This window comes from Micropterus salmoides, unplaced genomic scaffold, assembly GCF_014851395.1.
Source record: "Micropterus salmoides isolate LMB-PRFRI ecotype aquatic unplaced genomic scaffold, ASM1485139v1 Ms_hic_scaffold_6, whole genome shotgun sequence".
Classification (NCBI taxonomy): Eukaryota; Metazoa; Chordata; class Actinopteri; order Centrarchiformes; family Centrarchidae; genus Micropterus; species Micropterus salmoides.
In genome coordinates, this window is record NW_024044348.1 from 9,282,468 (window position 1) to 9,305,534 (window position 23,067).

Genomic DNA, 23,067 nt, shown 5'->3' on the forward strand with positions numbered 1-23,067 from the left:
GCCATTGTGCGCACATTTCACCCCCCCCCCCCCCCGAACACTTTGGGAAAGCATATTAAAGCTTTTCTGCCATTCTGAATTAGGAAAGAGTGTGAATGTGTTTGGGGAGGGGGTAATCCTCAACAGCCTCTGGGTGTTATGCACACACTCACCAGCTGTTTTCATCTATGTGGTGTTGTGGTGGTGAAAGCCTGGCAGGTGCTGCCTCCCTGTGTTTTCACACAGCAACTGCTGCGCTTCGTGGTAATGACACTGATGATGCACAGTCACTCAACAATACAAGAGGTCAAATAAGCTGGCTTTACACCGAACAGCAGAATAACTCGCATTACAGGCCATATAGCAGTCACTGTAAAGGTAATGCACTCCAGCAGCAGCTGTCAGAAATATGGCTCACATCCCAAATCTACATGACCACAGTACAGTAACATTAGGTGAATTGACTTTGGGTTAATACACTAATGCACCTATAAGCTGGTGCCAATTGTTTAAGGGCCACTGGTTACATGCATGTGGGTTGGGGTGCTTTTCTGTTTGTTTTTTTTCCACAATAAATCTTTTTTAGCAGTTTTTGGAATGACATGACCTGGGAACTGTGAGGTAAAGGACATTGTTCAGCATTTGTGCAGTACTGCTGTTTATAGTTATTCAAACATTTGTTTTGTCAGTTGGTGTTTTTACAAATCATAATCTTCAACACTGAATACAAAATGCTCCTTATCATAGCTATCTGACCTTTGATTAGACATCAAATAAATAAAAAAGTGTTTCTGTTGGTCAATGTTTATTCAAACTAAATAAATTCCTGGATTATCACAAAGACAGAAATACAGCAGATTCATTTAATATTGTCTTTGGAGGCACACAGGAAAAGATCATTGCTAACACTGAGTGAATATATATATATTTATGGTCAATAGAAAAGTAAACAAAATCTTCATTTATGAAAACAATCTAAGAAGAGAAACATCAGTAGATAAGTGAATAAGGCTGGAAGAGATACAATAGGTCCTTACAGAAAGTTACAGTTACAGACAACTTTGGCTTCAGTGGATCAATCCCTTGTATAAAAAAAGGAGACAGTAAAATCGCACTTATGAGCACTATTAGCGGCGCTGCTTGTATGTTTTAACACAAAACAAAACCATTTCTTTAATGTCACACTTTAGAGAAGTCTTAACAGGTTAAAATGCTGGCATTGCTGTGTCAAATGACAGTTATGCTGTTGAGCAAGGCACTAACTTGTGCACCTTCTCTCTGGCATATGCTGTGTCTTACCGTTTTTCCTCAATGGAGTCTGGTGGGCCGTGGCGTAGGCTTGATTTGGTCAGAGATGCGACATTTAGTGGCAATGAATGTTGCTTACAACTCGTTTAAAAACACGATCCAACATGTCACTAAGAAGACACATCTGGCAAATAAAGGCTCATAGCGCAAAAGAAAAAGCCCCTCTAGTGTTACAGAAAATAATCATTTACAAAATATGAAAACTAACAGCCCAAAAGTTTAAAAGGCCACAATTGAACAATATTTAAAATGCATGACTGGCTAGTTAGCGTGGAAACAAAATTGCAAAGTTGTAGTTGATAAGGGCCCCAGAGGTTGGCTTGTTAAACCATGCTGCTGGGAAAGGGAAGCTGCTGGGAAAGGGAAGCTGCTGCAACCAGGATTAACATTTTCTGCAAAGTGCCAGTTTTACTCCACTGATCTTTACACCACTCTTGGGTGTAGCACCTGGTCGGCAAACATAAATGTACATCGAGGGAATCATCGAGGGAATCAAAGTGGAAAAAAACTACAATATTTTAGTCCCGAGGAGACTGTCTCACACTAATTTACACAATCTGTGTTAAAATTCCCATCAGTTGCTCTCAGAGGCTTTTTCTCACAGCGCTGTGATCTTGAAGATGTTGCTGAGACTGCAATTTGAGTGCCTAATTACTTCAAGATACCTTGTAGTGTTTTTCCACCCTTTGTTTACCAAAATGAGATGCTCAGATGTGCAATTTGATCCCTTGCCAACATTTCCTTCCCCTATGTGCAAGGCAAAGAAAAGAACCTATGGGCTATTTGAGTATGGCATGTGATGATGAAGTTCATCCCCACACTTTTCTTCCTCTGCTTCTCTTAGTACGGCTCTGCCTTTAGACTTCGATATAGGCAGCACGTAAACACCATCCCTATGATCTGGGGATTGGATGGAGGGGAAAGTAAACATAATTTCAGCAAAACTGCAACCTCCATGGATATACATTTATTTAATCTCTGTTCATGTGGAAGCAAATTGTTGAAAAAGTAGAGCTCTTTGCTCACCTGTACACAGGCAATCCCAACTCCCACCGCTCCAATGATCTTCAGATGTTCCAGGATGAATCTCTCTAGTTTGGTGATACAGCCACCCTAAATGAAAAACAAAGAAGTGTGTCTTTATGTTGCATCAGCTGATGTGGGAGTATTGCTGTAGTCTCAGTGCAAACAAACGTTATGTATACGGTTCGGATGTGACAGCTCTTCTTTCTCTGCTATTCTTACAGCAGACAATCTCAACATTCACATACTGAGACATGACAGAAATACTGATCTAGCCACCCGTACTGAAAAGTCAACTCCACTGCCACCCCCAGCACCCTTCATCCTCTCACCTCCACCTTGTAGATGTTGGATGGGTGGTCCCTGCGGCCGCAGAGGTCAGTGATAGTCTTACAGCAGCTGTCAGGCACCATTCTACTATTTCCTTCTCTGGAGCGAATCCAAACGCTCTCAGCCCAGTCGGATGAACTGTTGCTGCCACAGCACTTGAACTGACAAGAGACAGAGGAAAACACATCATAAGGCAAAGAAGTATATAAAAAAACTGAAATATGAAAGAAGTTGTTCACTAAAGCAAAAACGAGCACAACTCAAAATAATTTGCTGAAGGAATAGTTCAACTTTTTAAGGCAGAGGCTTATTTGTTTCTTATCAATAGTTATATGAGAAGATCGACACTACTCTGATAACTGTATGGTAAATATGAAGCTATAGTGAATGGCCAGTTAGCTTAGCATAAAGTCTAGAAACAGTGGGAAACAGTTAGCCTGGCTTTGTCCAAAGGTAACAAAGTATGGTCTTGGGCACAAGCAGTAAACTTCCAGGAGTCTCCATTGGCTGTTGTTTACAAACTTGTGAGCTTCAGAGATGCTGGTAGGTGGATGTTGCTACTTTTGGACAGAGCCAGGCTAGTTATTTCCCCCTGGTTCCAGTCTTTATGCTAAGATGAGCTAAGCGGTTGCTGGCTGTAGCATCATATGTAACAGAAATGAGAGTGTTAGAAGTCTTCTCATCTAAGTCTTTCTAAGAAAGCGAATAAGGTGTATATCCAAGAATGTGAAAATGCACAGAGCCCAAACAAATGATTGGAAAAGATACAAAATAAAAAGTTTAGAATAAAGAACAAAAAATAAATGTTGACACCTGACAGCACAGCAACTCATACTTAAAAAACTGAGCATAAAAAAATGAACCAACTGCTGAACTGCTGCTCAGATTTATCCATTCCTTCATGTGCTGTCAACTGGTATAAGCAAAAGAGAGGGTAAATTACAGCAGAGAGTGCAGACAAGTCCATCATCCTTAGCTGAAGTCAGAGGGACTGGAATCGGATTTGTTTTGACTCGCCCTCATCACCAAAATCTCTAGTCTGATGGGATGATGGGTTACCAAACACTGTCCAATCAACATGTGAGTCCATGTGACTTTTGCATAGAAGGCCCTACTTCACTTCTAATATGGTGTGACTGCAAACAACTACCTAAATACATCCAGTTTTCTAGTGTATTTTTGTTCAAAGAAAAACTGAGTGTACTTAAAAGTAAATATGAGTCGTCACTTCAATGTTTGAGTTAAAAAGGGAGAAAGAGGTCAATAACCTTCATCTTGTAAAATTGGTAGTTGTATCCATTGTGTCCCTTACCTCCTGCTGCAGCTTGTTCACAGCACTAGTGATGTGTTCATAGCTGCTCTGTTCATACTTTTGGGTCATGGTCTCCCTCAGGTTCTGCTTCAGCTCCTCATTTAACTGTTCAGACACAAAGAGAGAAGACATATGAACTAGCAGTCACACAAAACACTTTCAGACCAACACAGAGCATGGCCAAGTGATAAACTAGTTGCAATTGTTGACTCTGCTACTGATGAGATTTATAGCACACTGGATTTAACCGCTCTCTTGATGATACATGTCATGGACAGCAGTTGTAACAACAGAGGAGCAGACGAAGACAGGTCGAAGGCAGAGGAAGTCGGTGTTGTTTTTGTTCTCTAGACCAGTGGCAGAAAATGCACACCGGAGGAGCGGGAGGTCTTTGGGGCTCAGTTTCTATGGCAACAAGCCAGCTGGGAAACCACTGTAAATCAAAGCGTGAAGGAGATATCAAGGGAATGAATGATGAAGAGAGGAAGGGAGGATGGAAAGAGATGAGAGACGGGAGGTGAAGACAAAGAGAAAGAGGAAGAGGAAAGGGGAGGGATGTGGGGAGGGGTTTAGCTTTTCATTTCACCTGTTGACAGTTTGGGAAATGCTGCGTGAGGTGAAGTTAAAACAGCACTTTAAACAATAATAATATATTCAGGGGATGACTGTGAAACCAGGCCAAACCAATATCATTCACCTGCAGAGAAACCTGTCTGAAGTTCCAGTCCAGCGTTGTTGACGTGGAAATATGCACCATCTACAAGCAAGGAAGCTAAAGCATCTGCTGTTTGACAACGGTGTCACCTGAAGGCAATATTTTTCTTTTTCATGGCTGGTGTTTGACATCTTTTACATTTTAAACAATTACACAATTAGTTTTGTTAATGAGCAAGTTTTGTGCTGAATGCTGTAAGAGCATGGAGTTCACATTGTTCAGAGCGTCTTCAGTTCATCACAACTGTCCTTTTCATTACATTAGAGAGGGAAAGACTTTAAACCCCCCCCAAAAAAGTCATGTAATATGAAGTTCCTCGTTTATTATTCAGATATTTAGCAATAAACAAAGATCTAATTTAAAGCATTCACATTTCTGCTGTTAACCAGTAGAATAGCTTGCTTTGGATAAGTGACTATTTGTATAGAAACATTTAGCTTCACAGTTAATGGAAACGCACCTAATTCGCAGTTCGTTTTCTTTTTTGCGACATTTCAAAAGTCTGCTTAAAATTCGCTTGACATTTAAATGGAAACATGGCTAATGACTGAAATTGTTTGCCTCCTATGGAGAATCTGCAGCTAGCTAAATGTGAATAAACATGTTACAAGCAAGTTCCATGTGGTGTTTTGCATGAAATAAAAAGCAAATGTTCAGTTCTCACAACTAATTTAGCAGAGAGAAAAGAAAAGGAGGAAAACCAGAGGGAGAGAAGGATGGCTTTAGAGATTTAGGCAAAACTTAATTCATACAAGAATCTTTTGAAGCAAGTAAAGAGCTTTAGGAAGCAGGAGAGAGCTACTGAGCTCAGTGACTGCTCATGTTCAGAGAAGTTGTGTATTATGAATGAGGCTGTTATAATGATAGCAGTGCACCTCTAGACTGAGAAAAGTCCTGTTGCTGAGCTACAAGCCACCAGGCTTAAAGACTAGGGTGGGACTGATTCTGGTGGAGAGCAATGTCATGTTAACATTACACGAGGAAAAAAAAAAAAGTGTACTGGTTGCAGTACTGTCAGTATTATTCTACACAGAGCTGAAATGTGCCGAAGCAGGCAGTCAGTTTTAGTTTATTTTACTATAACTACAGCGCAAGATGAGAAAATAACCACTTGGAAGCAGAACTGTGCACATTTAATACACATTTTGTATTTCTTCTCTCTTTAGTCATTAACCTGTGTCAGTAGAGCTCTTCACTTTCAAAGCACAGCTCTGTTTGAATTTCTCTCAGTTCAAAATCATAACAAAATGCTCTTAAATGATTCTGACACAGTGCATTCAGCCTTGTTATGTTTACTACTGGAGGCATTTTTCATTCCATTTTGACTAAATGTACCATGAGAAATATGGTCAGTCTGATATTTGTATTTTTTAATGGGCCATCTTATATTTCCTCACTGCAATTTCATTTATCATACTGGTTTAAAATTAGTTAAAATTACAGCACAGTGCATGCCTTGTGGCAACAGAAAGATTTCCCTGTTTTTTTTAAGCTTTTGACTAGGTGCTCTGATCTACAGACTGTCTAAAGATTCTTCATTCATATGCGGATATCTCTATTTAGAGATCAGTAATCGTAACATCTGTGGCTAACTTTAAATCTCTTTCGTCAGTTGAACTTAATATCTAGTTTCCCATATCTGTCAGCAGGTCCTCTGTCATTTCACACATACTACCTAACATTCAAATCCTAGGGTGCATTGTAAAATGTAATTGAAAGGACTTTTTTGGCCCAAGCGGGGATTACCTGCTGGTAGTAGATATAAGCCAGGATGCCTGCCAGGATCTCCAACAGGAAGATACACAGCAACAGGACAAAGTACTGGGGAGGAGGAGAAGAAAATACAGTTAGTGGATGGTAATGTGATGAAGTGACAGGTTGCATAAATATCTGATGTGGGAGCATTTAAAGACATATAGCACTGAAAGAAAGGTAGTTTAAACAAAATAGAAACACATAGTGGTTAAAGTCTGCTCACATTCTGCGGAGCTGTTAATTAGAAACAAAAATATTGGGAAAGTCTGTCTACTGCAGGTTTGTTCAGTCAGTCGATAAAAGAACAACTGAGAACAAACATTGCTCATAAATACATTCTGACTGCCTTGAAATACGAGCAGCAGGTTTCCTGCTGATGGCAGGAGTGTGACACTGTCCCAAATCTATGCTACAAACTAATTCTAAGTAGGTTTGAGTATATAGTTTAACATAGAAAAGTGACATGAAAGTGAGATAAAGTATCCTTAACAGTGTTTCCTCTATATGCATTCAGGAGCAGCGGTGCTGTTTGTCCTGCCCACGCTGCTGAAAAAGATCCTACAGGAAGCACTGCTTAAAACAGATGATATGCATGAAAAATGCTTCATTTTATTGTAAATATGTAAGCTACTATCCCAAGATGCAATGCAAAGATGAAATGGTTCCAGCTGCTCACCGCTGGAACAAATTTCAGCTAACACTGGATGGTTGTGAAACAGCTCCAGGAACATCTCAAAACATTTTGCTGTCTCTTTATTAAGTTTCATTAGGAGTCTCAGTACTGACTGTACTGCTTTTCATTCCAAGTTTCATGTCAGCATTAATAAGAAGAGATATTATCAGACTAAAACTGTGACCCACATTCCTTAGGCCTGCTACTATCAGAGAGAAAGTCCACCCGGTAAAGTGGACTTTGGTCTTAGATTTGATAGTTTAGGCTGATTAAGTCTATGAGTGGCTCTGAGCCTGAATGCTGTGCAGACTCTAAGCTGCATTTTGATGTCGTGTTGATGGTTTCACGACGAACATATAGATACTGAAGAGTTTAACAGAGATTAAAAAATTAAGCCTATGACTGTCAACAAGGTGTGTGATGACTTGATCCAACAGCAATTTAATATCAGATGCTTTTCGATCTGTTATTGGGTGCATTAGAAAAATCTCACGCTTATCCTATGATTTGATTAAATATTAATTAATAGATATCAATAAATAAACTTTATCGCATGTCTATAATTATTGTTAATTAAAGACATGCGATAACCTCACATTAAGCACTGCCTCTGCCCCAAATGAAGTGCTCCATACTGGCTAATCTCAGATATACTGTGTATTTATGGCAAGCACATACATTTGCTGACATATAAACATTTTTGTCTGTTTTTATCTATAATTATTCATAATTACATTTCCAGTAAATGAAATTGTATGTTTTCTTCATTTTATTCATTATTCTGCTTTTTCATGTTAATAATTTAACTGCAAAATATTCTGTCACAGGAAATGTCTTTATCACAACTTTTTGGTAACAATATTTAAAGTATACTCAGCAGAATCAGTATCAGTTCACTATCAGTTAATATGGTTATCAGATGTTTACTTTTTTCCTCCAAAATTGGTATCTATAGCCTTAATTGTTCGAATGTGTCAGGCAAAAAAATGATAGTGATTTTATTTCAGTCTCAACATTCAAAATGACTGAAATTAACACATTTATCTTTTAATAATTTATTTTTAACACCCATACAAAGTGAGATAACAACTCTTTTAACTGAGCTAATGTCTTGGAAATCTCTGCAGTTGTAGCTGAAAACAAGCACAACTGACTTAGTGGAAGGAGAGTATTTCTGACTCTGCCATTCTTGTGGTTTGTGTCGTTGCCTACGCTTTCCCTTTCACACACAAAAAAGCATGCTTCTCAGACTGATCCCACACGGACAGTGATGTGTACAGGGTGTGACAGAGAACCTGTTATTGGATGCAGAGACTGGCGTGGCTGAATTACTGACTGCAGTGACTCCAGAGGTCTCCTTGTGATCTCAGGCACTGTCTCTCACTGACTCATTTTACGTCTGAGTTGGCATTCTTCTCCCGCGCGACTTAAGGGCACGGTGTAATTACTGCCAAAATGACTCTCAGCAGGTTCATATGCACAAAACCGTTTTTAAAGCTCTGCATTGGCTTCAGACACAACGGCATGCTGCGTGTAGGCTTCCTGGCTTCTAACTACAAAATATCTCAACATCTCATGGTAAACTCAGACTCATCTGGCTAGAGTTATAATAACATATTATAACAGTTTCTTTGCTCTTTTGTGTCCCTTCTTTTTCATGCACCTCCACCTGTACTTAAAGGAACAACATGTAACAGCAGCGAGGAACATCTGTATGCAGCTCTGTGTCTGACTGTGGTTCTGTTTCAGACTTCATTAGATGTGTACCGCTGCCTTTACTGAGGGAGTAGGTGTTCAGAGTCACACTGAAGGTGACTTTAATCACACTGATATGTTTTTTGAAACAACTTGATGCAAACTCTTTTAAACAGTGTTCAGCAGCTGTTGATTATCAAACTAACTTCAGCCTGGTGTCTGACTGGCAGTGAAGCGTGTTCCCACCCCCTCACAGTGCTCTGTACTTCAGGCGAGGAGCTTTCTATTTATTATGAATAATTCTGCAGATTATTTTCTTGAATAATCAATTAATTAATCGGTCTATAGAACGTCACAAAGTCAAAGGCGTAGACTTCAAATTGTTTAGTCCAAACCCAAATTATTTTCAATATACATACACAAGCAGGAAATCCTTACAGTGGAACAAATCACTTTTGGCATTTTTACTTGAATAATCACAAATTATTATCAAACAATCTATTGATTCATTTTCTGTACATCTACTAATCGATTAATTTCAGCTCTACATCAATTCCTATAAACAGGAGCTGAAGACACACATCAGTTAGATTCATTATAGAATAAAAGCAGGAGATGTCAGCTGCAGTTATACGGACGATTTGTAAATCATAAATAAAAGATCTTCGATGAAGATGAAGCATTGGAAGAGTTCTAACAAGTTAAAAATGCAAATGCTTCCAAGATGTAGTGACAAGATGTCATTCCATGAATTAGCTTCTTTTGATGCACGACATAATCAGCAGAGCACACAGGCGAGCGCCTGCGCACACGCACACACACACTTTCATTATGTTCTCCATCTTTGGCAATCTCTTGCGATCCCCCCTCCCTCCTGACAAGTTCATTCCTTCTCTGTGATTCATGGCTGTGATCTCAACTCCTCAAGATGCACCGTGCATTCAAAAAACACACAAAGACAGTGTGCACAGATTTCAAACTAAGCATGAACACTTTGTTGTAGACCACATAACCTAGACCACCTTTTAAAACAAGGATGCACTATTTTCTTCACACACTTATTTACACATTCAAAGACAACAAACCCACACACAGTCTGGCTATATTTATGTTATTCAACACCACATTGAAATTAATTTAAATTAGCAGGAATTTGTTTTATTATCCATTTTCAACACAACATTGTATCCAGGACTTTTCATCTAGCTCTTCTGCCCTTGTTGAAACCCAAACCACTGTCCCATACCACTGAATAAATGCTTGCCGTTCATGAGTGATCATAACTAAGTCATGAAAGACTCAGATTCCAGAATAGCCTGACTGCGAGCCAAGCAGCCAGACTGAAATGAACTATGAAGAAGCGATCTCTTTAACCTTTGCTTCTGCTTGCAGCTCTGCCAGCCTGTTGCCTCATAAACATAAAATCCAATAAAAAAACAAATAGTTAGATAAGAAAAATAAAATACAAAGTGAAATGGGGGAGAAAATAGAGAAGCTGAGAGACACAGAAAGACAGACAGTAAGACAGAAAGTGGGCCAAGTGCTCCAGTTTAACATTTGTTGTTCAATAGCCCTGATCAATAATAAAACTGGAGTCATAATTTAATAATTTCCATTTTTCTAATTTTGACACCAAAATCCTTCAAACTATTATCATTCATGTGTCCCTGCCAACTCATTTAAACCCTGTTTTTGACAATACTGTGTAGTATAAATAAAGTCCTAAAACTGAAACGATTACTTGATAGATAGAAAATTAAAAACCCCAGATATTGATGCTTTTCTATTTATATATAAATTTACAATTAATACTAATACTTTCTGGTTTGGACTGCTGGTCTGACAAAACAAGCAACTGAACACGTCACCTTGGGCTCGGGGAAATTAATTTTTTTTTGACATTTCACAGACTAAATGATTAATCAATTAAATGAGCAGCCATACTCCACATAAAAAGCAAAAGTAAATATATTTAATCTTTAATGTTAATGCAGATAAATCTTTTTTTGATAAAATGGGAGAGACAGACACACAAAGAGAGAGACGAGCATAGAGAAAAGACAAAAAGAGAAGATAAAGACAGAAAAGAAACAGATAAAGGGAGAGAAATATGTGGAGAAAGAGAGAGAGAATGAAACAGAACTAAAGAGAAAAGGCAGAGAGGAGTAATATGTCCAGTCAAACTGCATGAAGTCAGTTTCTCCACAGGTGGATCCAGCCTCCGTTAGGACTGCTTTCCATTTGGCTCAGTCACTTGGAAGGAAAAAGTTTCTCCCTCCTCCCCCACGAGCCATTACACTGTTATGTCGCTTTTTTCCAACAAAACAATGAAGCTGTGTGTTTGCAGACACACCGCACCCTCTTCCCGTGGGACAGTTTTCCTCTTTTTCTCTTAATCTTACTGACCTCCCTCATACTTTGCAAAAACATTACTAACAACCTTAAAGAAAGCCTGATATGGCCTTCCCTTTAATCAAAAGGCAACTGCAGCAAGATGATTTAAGCCTTACAGCTGCAGTATCCTGGTGATGCTATGACTGGATCAGCTTTTTTGTGGTAAGAACTTTAACCGACCTTTAGATTACAGGACAGCGTAGCCAATCACTGTTGCTCTTGTGTACTCTCAACAGGTACCAGGCACTCTCCACATACAGGAAAACAATTACTTTACCTCTCTCCTCACCACCACTTCGCCCTTACGTTCGCCCTCTTTAACAATCTCGATAGCATCTGTCCTTGCCGACAAGTTCATTTCTTTCCTTTGATTCATCGCCCTAATCTCAACTCTTCAGGATGCACCAAGCATTTCAAAACTACACACAGGATTAGAGGTGGTGCACACGTCTCGATTTACGCACAACTGCAGAGTTATAAATCAAATAATTTGGACATAGTAGGGACTTCATTTATTGTGTGCATATCTATAGACTTTTCAATTATGTTTTAAAGACTAAAAAAAACCAAATAAAACCTCCCCACAATGGCTGCCCTCGGAACCTGCTGTCAACACTGAAATCTCAAGGGTTGAATATTCCTTCAATATTCAATGTGGGGACAATTCTTTAAAAAAATTCTATCAAACACAAAATAAATCAATTACGCGAAATGCAATCACAAGTATGTCTTTTTTTGTTAGATGTTTCAGTTGTTGCAAGTAATGAAATGGGTAGTGACCCATGAGACAGTTGTTGCATAACTTAAATGAAAATTACAAATAAAAAAACAAAAACAAAAAAAGCATTGTTATGTGAAAAGGTAATTAGTTACATGTGCCATAACTTGTAGATGCTATCCTTGCCCTCTACTTGCTACTTCATGAATGCTACATATAAATATACCTGGAGGGAACTGGCTCTAATATCTGTGCGGAGTTCTTGACTCGTCTCCAGTGAAAAGTGGATAATGCCAAAGATGACGCATGTTCCTGCAAAGCTTATACGACACAAACATTTGCGCTGTGCCCACAGCGGTGTGCGTGCATAAATTCACCATGTTGAAATGTGTGGAGGGCCTGAGCAGTGTGTGAATAGTACAGTGTTTCTGTGTGTTTGTATTTTGAGCAGGTTCTAGTGCCACGCAGGTGTCTCTGTTGGCAAAAACATGGCGCTGTGTAGAGAGCCAAATCAAATATGGGCACACACACCCCTCTGTATGAAATTTGGTTTTGTTTGAAGTGAATACAAATCAATGATGACACCCTGGCATTGGTTGTTTCTCAGCACATGTGTGGCACCAGAATGTCCTTCTAACTAACTATTACATCTGAAAGTTGTTTACGGTGTCCACATTTACTTTTTGGCTTATTCTAGCAGCGTCTCTATGAGTATGTCATTTACATCTACAATGGATGTTCATTTGGAAATCTTTTGTGGCTTCACAGCTGCTTAGTATCAACACATGTAAAAAAAGTTTTTGTTTCTTTCAACAATGCACAAGTTAGCCATCTGGCTGGAAACCGGACAGGAGGTTCGTCAGTCTACACGTTACTGCTTCATCTCGAACAAAACCACAGGCCGCAAGTACAATAGGAAGCCTGTGTGATAGAGAACAATCAGTCTTTTCCTTTGGTTTGTACCTTGAGCAGGTGGTGGCCAGCAGGAACAGTTTGAGAAAAGCACATTCCCACTTGTAAATATTTGCCACTGTATTATATTATACTATATTTTGTTTCCAGTTTAACTTGGTATTTGGTGTTTTTAAATGCCTTATTAATATAAGGATATTAGCAGTATGAGGTCTTGAATGTTGTCCTCCCTGTCTGCTCATCATGGCAAGTTCCTGGCCATATTTGTTGTAATGGGAAAAAAAATGAATTCAAAAACTAAAGACAGGCATTCATTTTAAAAGAGATAAGAAAAACCTTTATTTGTCCCACAGTGGGGAAATTGCAGTTTGCAACAGCAAAGACAAGAGCAGAGATAGATGGTTGGGCTTGATATATCTTCTTTTTTATCTTATGAGAAATATGTGCAGAATTTGAGTTGATTTCCAAATCACTGACAAACCATTTCTTGCTCTCCCCATTTTTGGTGTTTTTTCCCCTTCACGTCTCCAAGGGCATTTAGAGAAACTACTGATCATGAAAATAAAGTTGTCCTCTAATGATGGGGGTGGAGGTAGGAAAGAAAATCACTAACTGGTTGTGTGTGCATATATAGAAAATACTTACAATCCTACTGTTTGGTTATGCTTTGTTTAGGTACGGTATGAGTGATTTCTGTCTCATACACGTTAATATTTTGTGCACATAAGTGTGCTGTGTGCAGCTTCTATTATCCCTTTACCGTGACATGATCTCTTACCACTCGAAGTAGCCTCCTCTGCTCCTTGAAGGTGGCACAGCAGCCGAGCACGCCTGTTACCATGACAATGGCTCCCGCCAGGACCAGTATGTAGGCGGAGGCAGCGTAGGTCTTGGAGGAGAGAAGGCTTATGTAGTCGCTCTTCTTAACCAAGGTCCAAACACCCACCGCCATCACAACACCTCCTGCCAACTGGGAGAAGAGCACATGATAAGAGTCCGATCTAGCAACACTGAGACAAAAAACTGAGAGTGACAAAAAGGTTTAAATTATTTATCACCAAAGTCGGCTTCAGAAGGAGCCTGAAATTAATGTCTGTCAATGTGAACAACCCAGCCCTGCCACACAAAATAATCTTATCAAATCAGTTTATGCTGCAAGATATTTGTGATCTGCTCAGGTCAAGTAATCCAGGGATGTCACTGCTGCTGTGACAGGTTTGATAAAAATATAAACTTAGTTACTGCCAATCGATAATTAATCTGCAACAATTTTGATAACTGATTAATTGTTTCAGTTATTTTTCATGCAAAAAAAATGCCAAACATTCTTTGTTTTCCGCTTTGCTGCTTTTCCTTGTCATACGACAGAAGATTTTATATCTTGAGACAGTTGGTCGGACAAAACAAGCAAATTGAAGACATCAGTGTGGGCTTTGAGACATTGTGAATAGCATTTTCTTGCAGTTTTTTCCAAACTTAAAAAAAAAACACCTTAGTATAATCTGTAGTTTGTGTTGGTAATGCAGGTCTGGGTGTTGGTTTGTTGTTGGTCTGATCAATGAATTTCCAAAAGGACTAATAAATATCTATGATTAATCGAGAAAATAACTTCAGATTAATCAATAAATAAAATAATCTAAATATCTAAACTCTTTTTCTCACGATTTTTGGTTGGGAAATATGCATTTTACGAGGATTTGAGATGCAGGACTTAAACTCTACAGAGCAATCATACGGTTTAAAGTCTGAGGAATTAAGAGCATCACTTGAGTGCTTAAGACCACAGGACAGACCATCTGTAATCACATACCAGCAATAACATCAGTGCTTCAATCCAGCATATAAATGTCATAGTCCGACATCTCCAGCATTATCTAAGTTAACAGTTAAAGAGGATATGAGGAAAATTAAATTAATAAAGACAGCACAATGAAGAGTCAGCAGATGGTGCAGCACTGCAACAGAAATCTGTCATCATGCCAAAGCCATCAATCTAACAGCCTGCCTAATTTAGATTTAATTTAAAAGGGAAGATAATGGCTACAGAAGCTCGACATTGAGTCAGACTGTACCACACCCAGAGACAGTGTGGCAGGAAAACACACAGAACAACAGTGTTGAGGTAAATATTTCAACCTTGTTTACTGACTATTGCTATTTTAAAGAGTAACCAAGTGCTTTACTAATTACTCAACAGGAGCAACAATTGGCAACATTACCTTCTGTTGCAATACTGTACACATTCATTATTTAGCAAATTCATAGAAGCAGTTCAGAACACAACCTGATAACTCAGATGTCCACACATGCCGAATAACTCAATGTTTTTTCTCATGACACCTAAATCAATAGCTATATGTTGTAAAGGGCAATCTTGTGAGCTAGTCAACTCTTATTGATGAAAGTTTCAGGAAACTCGGGATGTCTTTAGCAGCAAGATTTATTGAAGCTCGGGCCGGGGAGACTGGCAGAAGCAGTACAGAGTAAGAACACAATGAAATGCCAAACCAAATCTGGCAGGGAGTATTTATCCTTCCTAGACCTACAGAGATTCACTAAGTGTCCAAATAAGGTTATTCTTCACCCATCTTTACACGTGTGAAGATTCTATTGGTTCAAAACAAGACGCTATGCTTACCAAAGTTAACCTAAGTCACATGTGTCATTAAAGTCACATGCAACACTTTCTAAGGAGAGACAGTCAGTATGTCTGTAATGAAACAAAATAAAGATAATACTGACCTTGGGTTACCTAGGAAATCCACCACAGAATTTGGTCTTATCAAGGCAGCTGCTTTAGACAGTCAACCCAACAGACCAACAGTTAAGAGTCTGACTTATTGTTTGAGAGTCACAGGCTGTCAACTAAATGATCCTCCTGTGACTATCATTTTACACAACATATAAAAGTGACAATATTTAACATTTTTTGTCACAATAAATTGTTTTTCCTTTACACTACAGATGTAAAATAGTCTTTGGGCTATCTCTGGCATATTTACAAAAGCTAAGATGTCCATATGCACTCTCCCTTTTAAATAAATTTGAAAGAAGTACACAAAGCTTCTCATAAGTTTCCTACCCACAGAGTGATCACAGCCCTGACAATAACAGAATTAAGAAGCAGAATGTGGTTCAGTCTTTGCAGTAATTACTCCTTGTGGTGAACATGATGCTTGATGTATCTGCTGTTAAAACTCAAATGAACCACAGGAATTAGTTAATCTTTTTTCCAAGAATAATTGAAAGCTGCAGAGAGGGACTTTGGCGACCTCCAGTGGCTGCAAGAAGAACAACCTGGAGCTGGAACAAAAAGTCTAAAGTCAGTGCATTTGCGTATTCATAGAGACCTACAGGTGTATTTTGTGTATATATCTGATTACTGAAATAAATTAAAGGCATGTACATTCAATATGTCACGTGTTTGCTGGAAGACACTATTTTCGTCAGTGCCTTCATGCACTAATGCATTTTATTTTCATCAGTGTCAGTGCAAGTTATTACTGGTGCCACAATAAAATCCAATATTAAGCTGCCACAGTAAACACTTTGTTTAAATGGCACTTCACTGTTAACTCAAAGTCATCCCCTTGGCCTTCAAGATTAAAAGATGTGTTTAATGTTCACTAGCACAGCAAATACATTATGTATTTGAAGGTCTGATAGCCATTTTAAGGTCAAACCTATCTAAAATGTTTCATATATGCCAACATTGAAAATGAATCAATCTATAATCTTAAAAGAGGAACATGTCATAACCTGTTTCAAATGAAAACACCTAAACTAAATTTTACAGTCCCAAAGTCAACATGAACAAATTGACTGTACCTTTAAATACTTCAGCAGGTCTACTAATATTATTTATCAAATGACCAGAAGTTTCCTCTGAATTTAATAAACACACACTTTTACTCAATTTGGGGTTGAATCCTCCTCAAAAGAAACCCACAGCACATCAATAGAAAACACAACATTATGACCACATGTTACTCCTGAGGTAAATGGACGGCTGCCATTCAGAAAAATATTTTAGTGTTGCAGTGTGTTCATGTTGTTTTCTGAAGCTCAGTCCAGAAATACTTCATACTTGCAACAGCTGTGATGCATGTAGTTAAACTAAGTATTTGAAAAATAAAACTAATTTATAGGGGTGTGACGATTCACTCAATAGACAATATTGAAATCAATGACGAAATATATGACTGGAAAAACAGTCTTTTCTTCGACTGAATGTCACAAAATGCAAAACAATGCCGTTGCATTTTGAAATCTTGCTTATATATTGTTTGTGTCTTGTCTATCATTGTGTTGCCGTTTCCACCAGGTAACCAAAAGGCTGCCACACACCTCACCCTCACACTCAGTCATGCTGAAATCACGAGAAAGCTTTTCACCTCGACAAGAGATCTCGTCATGTTTTAATATTGAGAGATCTCGTCACACCCGTACTAATTTAGTCAAAAGATTTGGTCTTGGAATATCCATATGGTTGTGAACTCTGGCATCTGGCAGTGAAAATAAATAGTTTGACTGTTAATTTAAGAAAGATCTGTTTCTTTGGCAAATATGATTATCACATATGGGGCAGAGCTGTAAGTGTGATTTCACACTGAGAACGAGTGAGACAGATACCCTTCTTTCGCTGACAGAGAGGCTACTGCACTGATGTTTGACACTTATTCTACACAACACATCCAAATTATGAAATCAGTTATTTGCAATCCGTTCCTCCTGGAACACCACATGTTCTTGACACTGGAAAGTTTTGTGAAATTAGGCTGTAAATGCATCTTTTGTCTGTAAAAGAATTTGGCTGATTCCATCAACTGGAGAAGCAGCCAGCATTTATCTGATGTCTGAATAAAAAGGCTTTGTTGAAGGAGTTTTTCAGCTAATTCTTTCTATTTATGTCATGTAAAAAGCAAATTATTCATGTCAATAGGATAGCATAGTATGTGACTGTGTATTACTGTCCTTGTGAAAACACTGTATATTATAGCTTTTATTTGTTGAAACTTGAAATGATGGATGTGTTTTGAAATTGTTTCTAATTCAATCAATATCACAACTTGGGCTTTTTAGGGCTCTGAGAAATGATCAAGAGTTAGACCGATTTGTTTTCATTGGATTTAACTCAGTGTCAGGGCTCAAGTGTGAACCATTCACATGAATGAAATATGACTGATTGTGTGTTCATTATTTTAAACCAATCAAATAAGGGGCTTATTACATTTTCATTGGTTTATAAATAAGGGCCTTGTTCTCCCCTGTACCAATGTCAATGGTTGAAAGCTTAAAGGAAAATTCTGTTTTATTGCCAAAACAATCTGGGAAGACAACAAAATAACTATGATGAAGTATTAGCAGTCAGACTATCAGACAGGTTGTGAACAAGAATTAAACACAGTTTTTGTAAACTATTTTGCTTGATTATCTAAACCACTTCATTTAGAGGTAAAACTTGAAGCCAGTGCAGCCGAACTGTTTCAGGAAATCTGTGTGAGCGCGAAACTACAGCAACTACAGAAGGTCATATTTGAACCAGGTATGTTAACTGTGATGCTTGCTTACAATGGAGAGTTTGGTAAATTATTTTACCGTTGGACCTTTACTTTCTCTTCAAAGTACAGAACGTTTGGCTAACCTAGGGGTTTGTTTAAAAACTTGGACTGCCTGTGTTTCTTGCTTCTTTTTGTGTTCCAAAATTTCAGCAATTATCTTGGTAAGAGAAAAAATTTATTATAACTAATAAATATGATGGCCAAACAAACAGACAAAATAGATTGTATTATAAAAAGTATATAAATATCCAGACTATTTATGTCTACATTTTTTTAAAAGTTGTGCAGGCTCAAGAATGGCAGAATGGAAACTTACCCAAAAGAGAAAGTTGAAAGTAAACAGGAGGTATTTCAGGCAGACGGTTCCACACTTTTCCTTTTTCTCTTCATTGACCCCCATGCTGCAAAACACCGCAGATTTTAGGTCAGATATGACGATATCAAACAGTGGAAGTCATTTTTAGTTCCTTATAAACAGTCAATACACTAAACTTGTGACCAAGAACAAAAATCTTGAGCTTTCACATGAGGAAAAGTGCTGGTAAAAAAATAAATATGACAAACATGACTCTTCCGGTACTTTGTTTGTTCAGCATATAAAATCTTCTTTCTGTCAGCATTAGGTTTAAAATTTATTTGATCCTAGTAGTGCCAATATGATGCCCAGGTTTTGGTGTCAGTACAGAAATGAACATTTCTTGTAATACCTTTGATAAGATTTTAAATAGTTTTCAAAACAGAATCCTTTTTTTGTTCAACACAAGGAGTCAAAAGTATTGACTAAACACAACCAGCTACATTTTCCATTCAGTGTCTATGTACAGATGAACTACGAACTACAGATGAAAGTAAACACCACGGATTTAAGAGATAAGAGGGTTTTCTTAAAGTTACTAGTTGGTTTAAGGCTGTCACTGCTGATTAATCTGCTGATTATTTTCTCAACTAATCCGACTATTAAAAAAAAAAAAAAAAAAAAAAAAAAAAACTGCATTCACAATTTCTCAGAGCCCAACTATGATTTCTTCAATTTGCTTTATTTGTCCGGCCAACAATCTAAAACAAAAATATATTCACTTTGCTGTTATATATGACAATGGTAAGCAGCAAAACCTCAAATGAGAGAAGCTGAAACCAGATAATATTCAGCATTTTTGCACTAAAAAAATAACAAAATAATTAATCAACTACCAAAGCGGTTGCAGATTAATTTTCTGTTTATCAACTAATCGTTGCAGCTCTGAATTAAATGAAGCCCCAATGACTTTATGGCCATATAAAACAACTCTTGACACAAATAATCCAGAACATAGTCAATTCATTATTTACAACCCATTATGTACCGTGTGCCTAGTTAGCTCAGTGATTAGTGTACAGGACTCCCATTTGTGGGGTTGTGTGTTCAGTCCCAGCATGCTACTGGTATTTTTTTCTACTTTTTCAACAAATTGATTATGAAGAGGTCGTATCATATCTAGCACAATTAAGCATGTGCCTCCCGGCGATTGGTCCACATCAACCTATAGAGCTTATTTTTATTTCCCCAGTATCTATGGGCAGAGGAAATTCCTGGTTTTCTCATTCAGGGGAATCCGATCTCACGTTTGCTGAGGGCTTTTTCAGAAGTGTGTCAAGCACGTCAGAGACTCTTTTGAATTTCCTTCAGAACTTTTCAAAGCAAAATCTCTCAATTAAACAGGACATAAAGTACTGCTGCAAAAACAATCCTGCGCTTTTATTTTGTAGGTGCAATCACTTAAAAGGATGAAGAAGTGATTATGTGAGTAACTTTTGCTGTAATTCTGAAATATGTTCCAGTACCAGCCACTACCTTTATTTTATTTTTTTTGCCGCTATCAAAGTAATCTGGCCACAGGCCAGATATTATTGCTGGCGGACCAGCTTTGGCCCGCGGGCCGCCTATTGCCAACCACTGGCATAGAGGACACAGAATGAGCTTGAAATAAAAGCTAACATTCCTTCCACTGTGAGGTGCCTTTAACAAATGAGATGTTACAGGGCTAATGCAGAGCATGGGGGAGTAAGCATCAGATCAGCAGTGTAGGCAGAATCAGTGAGCTGAGTTATTACATGTGTATCCAGAGAGATCCATGACTAAGCACTGAGTAGGAGCTGAGAGGTGGCCAAAGGCTGGAAATTATAACTAGTGCCTGGTGCCAACATTCAACGCTTCTAGAAGCAAAATCTTCTTCTTTTAACAGCAAGTTTGCATTTTCAGAAGGTTTTATAAATCAAGTGAATGACAGCTTAAGTTAAAAACAATTACTTGTACTTACACCTAGTTAAAATGTCACTCATAAAATATATACAGTAATGAAAACCGACGATGAAGCTTATTCTAACAATCTCTGTATTTAAACTGCAGTAAATTACACTGTATTAAAAATTGGCAGTGTTTTAACCATAACAATGCAAGATTTATGGAACCCATCACTGAACAACACTTGCTACTCGCTGCCTTCATGTAACTTTTCTTCCCCAAGTCTCACGTCCTATTTGTTTTTTACCTCACAATTTTCTTGGCTCACTTGCCAGTCAAGCCCAGACTCGCCTTCCTCCGACTGCCTGCTCCCAAACCCCCACATACACTGCTGTCAATTTAGATGGGAGCACTGCATGAATGGGTGAGTGTGTCTGGGCCTCTGTCTGTTGACCATCTGTTCTGGTGGGTCCTCTTAGCATGATCTTGTTAATTAAATTCAAACAAGACTTAACTGACAGCTCCTTAATTTACTTTTCAGAGCTGGATAGGAAACACAGTTGAGTAAAGAAAGGTGGTTAACTGTTTAAGTTTTCTTTTAAGAAGGAGAGGGCGAGGTTCTCCAGAAGAAATCCCTTCTGCATGGATGCAATTATGAATCTTATTTGATTTAGTTTATTACAGATCGTGATGTCTTTACTCAAGGGTAAATTAAACAAGATGTTAAATAAAGCCAAGATGTCTGACACACTCATCTCAGATTGCATTTAGTGAGCTAATGGCTGTCTCATCGACCCTGGAGATTAAAGTGCTGAAATACTGGAACAGGTCCCAAAAAGTTTTTAGAATCTGCATAAGCAAACTCACTTATTTACATGTTATAGACTTCCACATTAGTGAAGGTAGATGAGGTGTTTTCGGGCACGTTTGAACAAAAAAAAAAAACCAAGCCAAGTTTTAGGCTACTATATTATCAAACATACCTTTAAACAAAACTACAAGTTGTTATTGTTAGTTTTACAAGTTATTATGTGATCATCAAAGGGTAATAACTTTGATATTCTTTTCTCTGTGAACCAGTAACTACAATATCAACTACTGTGCAATGCCATACCTTAGATTTATCAATACTTCAATAAAGAAGAAACAAATGTTGCACTTTGCAATAAATTCTTTTCAGGGTTTCCCCAAGGAAATTGTTTAGTTTGATGGTAGGTGGTGAGCCACAGAGATCCAGATTCAAATCTCCTTCTTATCAATTTAGTTAGTAGGAAAAGGCCTAAACAAAAGTCACATTAATAAATTAACAACATTTTCTGTGTGAAATAGTTATTCTCTTTTTTTTTTAAAAGGTCGTTGTCGTTTTTTTTACAACATTGCTGGTGGTTGGACTTTATTTCAGGCGAGGTGACCCACCTCTGCTGTAAAATCCTACTTTTGTTAGTCCAGACAAGTCATCTGATCAGGATGTGAGTAAATTATGTGCTGCCAGTCTGAACACAACCCTTCATCTGGCATGATTAACCAAGCTCTGATGCAGGTGAGTCACGTCTGAAGTCATATGCATCACACCTTTGACCTCTCTCTGACTGGATAAACACCAGTGGCATGGAAACAAGGTTGTTTGATTGGCTGTAATGTAAAAACTATGCTAAAATATAATACAATTTGGTAATTATTAGCGAGGGTGTTACCTAGCTACAAGGGAAAGTTATGCTAGCTAAACATTTCCATTAACGTTATAAATCACAGCGACCCCTTTTTCAACAAATAAAAAAAACATTGTAAAGTAACACCTAGGGTTTGAGTTCACAATAACCATCCACACAGTGTAACCACATCTTGTATACATTTACAGGACTAGCCATCCAGATAAAAATCACAGTTTTCTATTTCTTCGATGATTTACCACTAACGTTACAGCGCATCTCTTCGCTGTAAGCTAACGCTAAAGTTGTCTTCGTGTGCCCTCTCTGTGCTGCCGCTGAGACAACTATGGAGAAAACGACCTATTTTATCAAAACCACCTACTTTTAGAGAGGACGATAACATGATTAAAACTTATATGGCAACCGAACTTTCATAGAAAGCTATAAAATGAGTCGGCTGTATCGCAGAAGACGACAATGCTGCCGCAGTATGAGCTAACACAGATAACTCAAAGACCACTTCCTGCTTTCACTCACCTGCCGTTTGTTTTATCTTCTGTCGATATAAAGCGATGAAATGTGTTTAAAAATCCTACTGGTCGTCTGTTTTCATTCCACTTTCCCTGGATAAAGGCCTCTCCGATAGCCAAGTGTAGCTGGAGGCTACAAAATCAAACTGCCGAGGCCACGTACTGACTGAGTGAGGCTGAGCTGACTCCACCCCGGGCCACCTTGCTTCTTTCTTGGGTTTTTTTTCTCTGTCCTGGGGCAATGCTTATGTGATGCTAGCAGATAAGGATGTTTTATGTGTATATTTAGAAT

The 23,067-nt window shown here is 38.2% G+C and overlaps 1 protein-coding gene across 1 annotated transcript; it reads right to left on the reverse strand.

The window, feature by feature from the left end:
* Positions 1-767: 767 nt before the first annotated feature.
* On the reverse strand, positions 768-22,964 carry LOC119890041 (CD151 antigen-like). Its single transcript, XM_038701052.1, has 8 exons — positions 22,783-22,964; positions 18,692-18,776; positions 13,593-13,784; positions 6,414-6,488; positions 3,953-4,057; positions 2,643-2,801; positions 2,314-2,400; positions 768-2,187 (listed from the first exon to the last, which is right to left on the reverse strand). The coding sequence occupies exons 2-8, from the start codon at positions 18,773-18,775 to the stop codon at positions 2,128-2,130; spliced, it is 762 nt and encodes a 253-aa protein (XP_038556980.1). The 5' UTR covers position 18,776; positions 22,783-22,964; the 3' UTR covers positions 768-2,127.
* Between the last annotated feature and the right edge of the window lie 103 nt (positions 22,965-23,067).

Bases quoted from the DNA above. Each gene is read 5' to 3' on its own strand.
- LOC119890041 (XM_038701052.1), bottom strand. From the start codon at position 18,775: ATGGGGGTCAATGAAGAGAAAAAGGAAAAGTGTGGAACCGTCTGCCTG. The intron at 13,785-18,691 runs GTAAGTTTCCAT...CTCTTCTCCCAG, and splicing joins CTTTCAACTTTCTCTTTTGG to TTGGCAGGAGGTGTTGTGAT. The intron at 2,401-2,642 runs GTGAGAGGATGA...TTTTTCATTTAG, and splicing joins CCAACATCTACAAGGTGGAG to GGTGGCTGTATCACCAAACT.